The sequence below is a fragment of the Chrysochloris asiatica genome, unplaced genomic scaffold (assembly GCF_000296735.1).
Source record: "Chrysochloris asiatica unplaced genomic scaffold, ChrAsi1.0 scaffold00304, whole genome shotgun sequence".
Taxonomy (NCBI): Eukaryota; Metazoa; Chordata; class Mammalia; order Afrosoricida; family Chrysochloridae; genus Chrysochloris; species Chrysochloris asiatica.
In genome coordinates, this window is record NW_006408822.1 from 256821 (window position 1) to 261943 (window position 5123).

Below are 5123 nucleotides of genomic sequence, written 5' to 3' on the forward strand. Positions count from 1 at the left end.
AGCCCCCTGCCCCCCATTTTGGGTAGCCAATGTCCAAGTTGCCCATCCCTATCTACTCTGTGTGTGTATCCACAAGTTTTTAATATTTTCTTCATCATTCAGTTCAAACTGTTTTGTGTCCTCATCTTCTATACAGTAAGACATCAATAGATAAATGAACTAAAAAAACAAATCAAGAAAGAACATAAGCATAAAGTGGTGAAAAACACAATTTAAATTAGGGGAGCCAGGGGTGGGTGGGAAGGTATGCGGCAGGAAGCTGCTGCTTTCTGTTAGAAGCACTGTAGCATTTATATGTCTTTTTTATTAGGTGAATACAGTATTTTCATAAAAAATAGAATTAAACTAAAACCCAACTGTGGTTGTGTCTTCTAGCCTTAGTCTTTGTGTTGCTGTTGTTGTTAAGTGTTGTCACGTAGGTTCTGACCCATAGTGACCCATAGTGACCCCTTATAGGGCCTCTGAGGAGTAGTTGGTAAGTTTGAACCGCTGACCTCATGGTTCAAACTGACCTTGTGTTCCAGCACTTTATTCTGAAGTGCCACAGCCAGAACTCCCACCAAATGACTCTTTTCCTGATGGGTCTGGATAAGAGACGTTAGGAGAATATACTGACTGATAGGGTGACATGATGAATGTGGATATTAACAGATTTAATTGTAAATACAAAAATTTGAAACTCTAGCATGGGTTTAAAGTGAGCCATCTCAGGAACAGGAGGGGTGATCTAACTACCAGTAAAGAAGAAGAACCAGGAAAGCAGCATGTCCTTTGGACTCAGAGATCCCTATGCATTGAACCTCCTTGACCCAGGGGCACAAAGCTGTGACATCAGAGGAGTGTCAATGAAGCAGCAGTAAAAGAACCAAGAACCAGAGCACAAGGCAGAGTAGTGGACCACCCAGTGCAACAAGTAAAGCTGACTGAGTCTGGTTAGGAGACTTGCTTGCAGAGGCCCACTGGCACTTAATTCGGATGGGGTAGATTTGCTGACCCACAGAGCAAGATCTGAGTACTTTCAGGCTGAGGCTTACGGTGGAATGGAGGATCCTGTGAGCATTTACCAGCAGTCATAAAAAACTTTTGCAACATTGGCTGGGTAGAGAGGGTCCTGCATGCAGGCACAACTGAGGAAAGGCTGTCCTGACTGGGAACAACTGTGTCCTGAGCATTTCTGCCCCTGAATTTGTTACCTGTTAACTTCCCCAATAAGCCCCATCACTGTGAGTATGGTGTCTGAGTTCTGAATGATCGAACTCAGATGAGAAGTACAGTGTGTTGTGAAAAGGATGACTGCTATCATTATTTTATGCACCAACAAACAAAATAACTATGAGTATAAAGACAGAACCCCATGGACTAACAGATAACTTCTGCTCTTAAAACTGTGGATAATCAGCTGACTTATCTCTTGAACAAGAGGAAGTATATATGTAGCCCACATCAGCAGCCATTATTATTTAAATGTTGTTTTAGTCTGCAATCCTTTCCTTATGAAGAGTCAAACCATACAAAATTTAGTGAAGTCATGTGTTGCTTAATATTATGTTGATATTAAGTGCTGTTGACTCAATTTTGACTCATAGCAACCCTGTACACTGTTTTGGAGGAGTGGCTGGTGAGCTTAAACTGCCGACCTTGTGGTTCAAACCAACTTAACGTTCTGTGAAGTGAGACAGTAAGTGAGTTGGACATTGTGCGAACATTATGTCATAGTCTGGTCCTGCTTTTCCTTTAAGCATCTTGAGCAAGCTTTGTGCCTTAGCAGTGATCATCAATGTGCTGAAAGGAATATGCTTTTGTGTTTGGTCCTCATTCCACATTATTAGAAATTTCTCTGTATCAGATGTAGGTCCCTCTAAGCATTTTTGTTAGCCTTGTAGCTTTTAGTTGAGCCAATCCTTTAATAGCTTGGAGAATTTTCTTTGTTTTTGAGGATCATTTTGATTGCTGAGTATTCAATTATAAGCAAAAGCATTCATGGATTTTCTACCTTCCTGATGGAAAGGCTTAATAGCCTTAATTTCACTTCCAAATTGATACTTTGCCTCTTGCTATTCCTATCACTAGCACTGTTTTGCTGTGTTTGGGAGCCATGATGCACTTTATGGTAAAGAGACACGTGATACATGAGACTGGATGCTGCTGCCTATGTGTTGAAGCATACACTGCTACACAGTAAACTTTTTAGATAAAAAGTACTAACATAGAAATTTATCTTAACTACCAAGACATATGTATTGTAGGTTATATATGTAATACTGTACACCTGGCAGTTCAATCATTTTGTACACAGGAGACATAAGATGCACATGCTCAGTGTGGAAAGCTATTGGAATAGCCACCTCCCATCCTCTGACAGCGATTTCTGAATTCTATTATATAACCTTACAGGACCATGGATATACATGTGGTCAGATGCTGTCTGAATGGACATTATTAGCACATGACTATATATGGCATATAAAGAGCTGCCTAAAAAACAAAACAAACACAAATGTCTTCATTTTATCAGATTAGACTGAACTACACATCATTCTCAGGAACACAAATAAAGTAAGTCTGATTTGTTGTGGAAACAGGATTCTTCTTTCATGAGCCAACACTCAATGCAATCAAGTACCTGAATCAAAAGATCAGATATAATTGGCATAAGTGAAATTACCTGAAGAAAGTCACGAAGAACTGTACCAGGTCCATAAAATTGCTGTGCTGGGAGAAGGCAATCTGCAAAAGAAAAACACATAGTGTGATCACAGATGCTACGAAACAAATCACTAACTCAACCTCCTCATTCCAAGGATTAAACTAAAAAAACATACTTTACAATTTAAAGAAGAAATTAATAAAACTTTCATTTTAAGTCCTAAATCTTTAGTTTAAATTCAACTTTGCTTGCTTACTTACTAATGCAAAAGTAATATTCCGAGGTCTCAGTACAACCTCCCACAGCCCCTCTGCTCTTAAATCCAAGTGCTCTCAGTTTGACCTTGAAGACCTGACTCCTACAATAAAACCGTAATGACAGTCAATTTGCTTGCTGCCTCCCTGCATTCCTCCCAGACAAAACACACTTCAAATGCCAATTCTTGGATCCACCTTTAAGCAGGTAGCCTCATTTTGTGCATTCCATTTCTTCAACATCTATATAGTTAGTGTGTACTCACGTCAAGGTATTGTCGATTTTTTTTTCTAATCATATCTCAAGTTTTGCTATACTGTGTAGCATTTGACAACCAATATGTTATCAGTTAGAACTGAAATAATTTTAATATACAGCTAAGTCTTTATACAAAAATTACACACACAAAAAAATTTCCTAATGTATTTCATCAAGTCAAAGATACCAAAGAGGCATTGTTTCCTATACTGAGAGAGAGAAAAAAACACTGTTTAGGAAATTATGACAAAATATTTTAATCCCTGAGTACAACATGCATCATGATCTCAGAGACACTAGAATATGAAAAAATTTAACTTCAGAATTTATTAAAGATAGAAACGGTGTTCTTATTATCATCTAGACTACAGGGAGTACCTACATGAGGAATTACCTTGCTGTCAGGAAACAGCCCTCTTTGGAGACACAATGGTAACATAAATGAAAAAAATCACTGGATAAAGTGACAATTGCACTAACACAGACAGTAAATAAAGCAGAAATTACAAAGCAAATCTCCCCCCACCCCCAACTTTGCTTTATTACATGGTTGCAATCCCCTCCATGTACCAACAGTTACCAGCATTTACCTCTATTCACTTTAACTATTGCATTCTTCCGTGTCTTCTGCCAACTTCATCTTTCCTCTGCTGACCTTCCTCTTGCTATATATTGCCTGCTCTGTCACCCATGTTAACAACTGTCTACCCTCTAGCCCATGAATAACTTTCCCTTCCCTCCCCTCCTGTAACCATGATAGAATGTTTATCAAGAAAATCTTAAAAAAAAAAAAAAAAACCCAAAACTTTCTACACTGACCTCATATACTGTTTGTCCTCTTATGATCGACTAATTTCATTCAGCATAATAACCTCCATGTTCAACCATGTTGTGAGATGTTTCACAGATTCATTCTTCTTCTTCAATGTTTTGTAATATTCCATTGTGTGCATGTACCAAAGTTTGTTTAATCATCCTTCTGCTGATGGGCATTTAGCTGCCTCCATCTTTTTGACATGTCTTGCGTAGACACCATACTGAAGGATCCTGTTTTCTTATCCATTCTGCTGTCTCTTGACTGGTACATTTAATCCATTTACAGTCAGTGTAATTATCAATAGGCATGAATTGATTGTTGTCATTTTTCTTTCTGTGGTGTAGCTGGATTCTTTATTACATATAATTTTCTAAGTTGAGTTCATTTTGGTTGTGTGTTTTCTTGTCATTTTCATTTCTGCTGTGTTAATTTTTTTTTTTAAGGTTTTTATTGAGGATTAAATGAAAGTTTACAGGGCATATCATCAGTTTTACATTCAACAAATCATACACCTTGTTTCATTACATTGTACCATCAGTTAACAGTATTTTTCTCTATCCACTTTAGCTTTTTAAGAAACACACAAACCAAAAACCCACTCAGGCATATATAATAAATTACATCTCCAAAAAGCACATTCTGTAAGTCTGCTCCTGGCCACCAGCTCTTAGTCCTTCTCTTCTTAGTCCATGAATCTAGAGTCCTCAGCCACTCCTCCTCTCCATGCCCCCATCTCTGGCACTGCTTCTCTGGAGAAGGTCCTATACTCTGTGCATTCCTCTCTTGATCATCCTAGGGTCCTCTGTTTCTGGACTGTAAGATTAACCACTCCCCTTTTTTGGTTACAAAACTTCTACCTTTACAAGTGTGACCGTCGTGATTAGTCATGATAACAGTTATTCACTATTGAATCTTACAAATCTTATCCCCATCTCTTTTCACCAGACCCATCTAGACAAGATGACAGCTATTCAGTGGGGACTCTTTCTTTCTCCCCATACTCTTAAGCTAAACTCCCTCTTGAAACCTTGTAAGCCAGTCACTTTGTACCTTTATTGCCTCCTCATTTTAGGTAGCCAATGTCTAAGTTGCCTGTTCCTATCTACCCTGTGTACAGAGTGGATAGCATTGAAACTTGATTTGAAG

The 5123-nt window shown here is 38.4% G+C and overlaps 1 protein-coding gene across 1 annotated transcript in view; it reads right to left on the reverse strand.

Annotated features, from left to right (window-relative positions):
• The window catches only part of ATRN (attractin), a 271410-nt gene that overhangs the window by 30558 nt on the left and 235729 nt on the right, over positions 1-5123 (reverse strand). The window contains exon 25 of the mRNA XM_006874825.1: positions 2666-2727. Coding sequence (XP_006874887.1) covers positions 2666-2727 — 62 coding nt within the window. The remainder of the gene's footprint in view (positions 1-2665; positions 2728-5123) is intronic.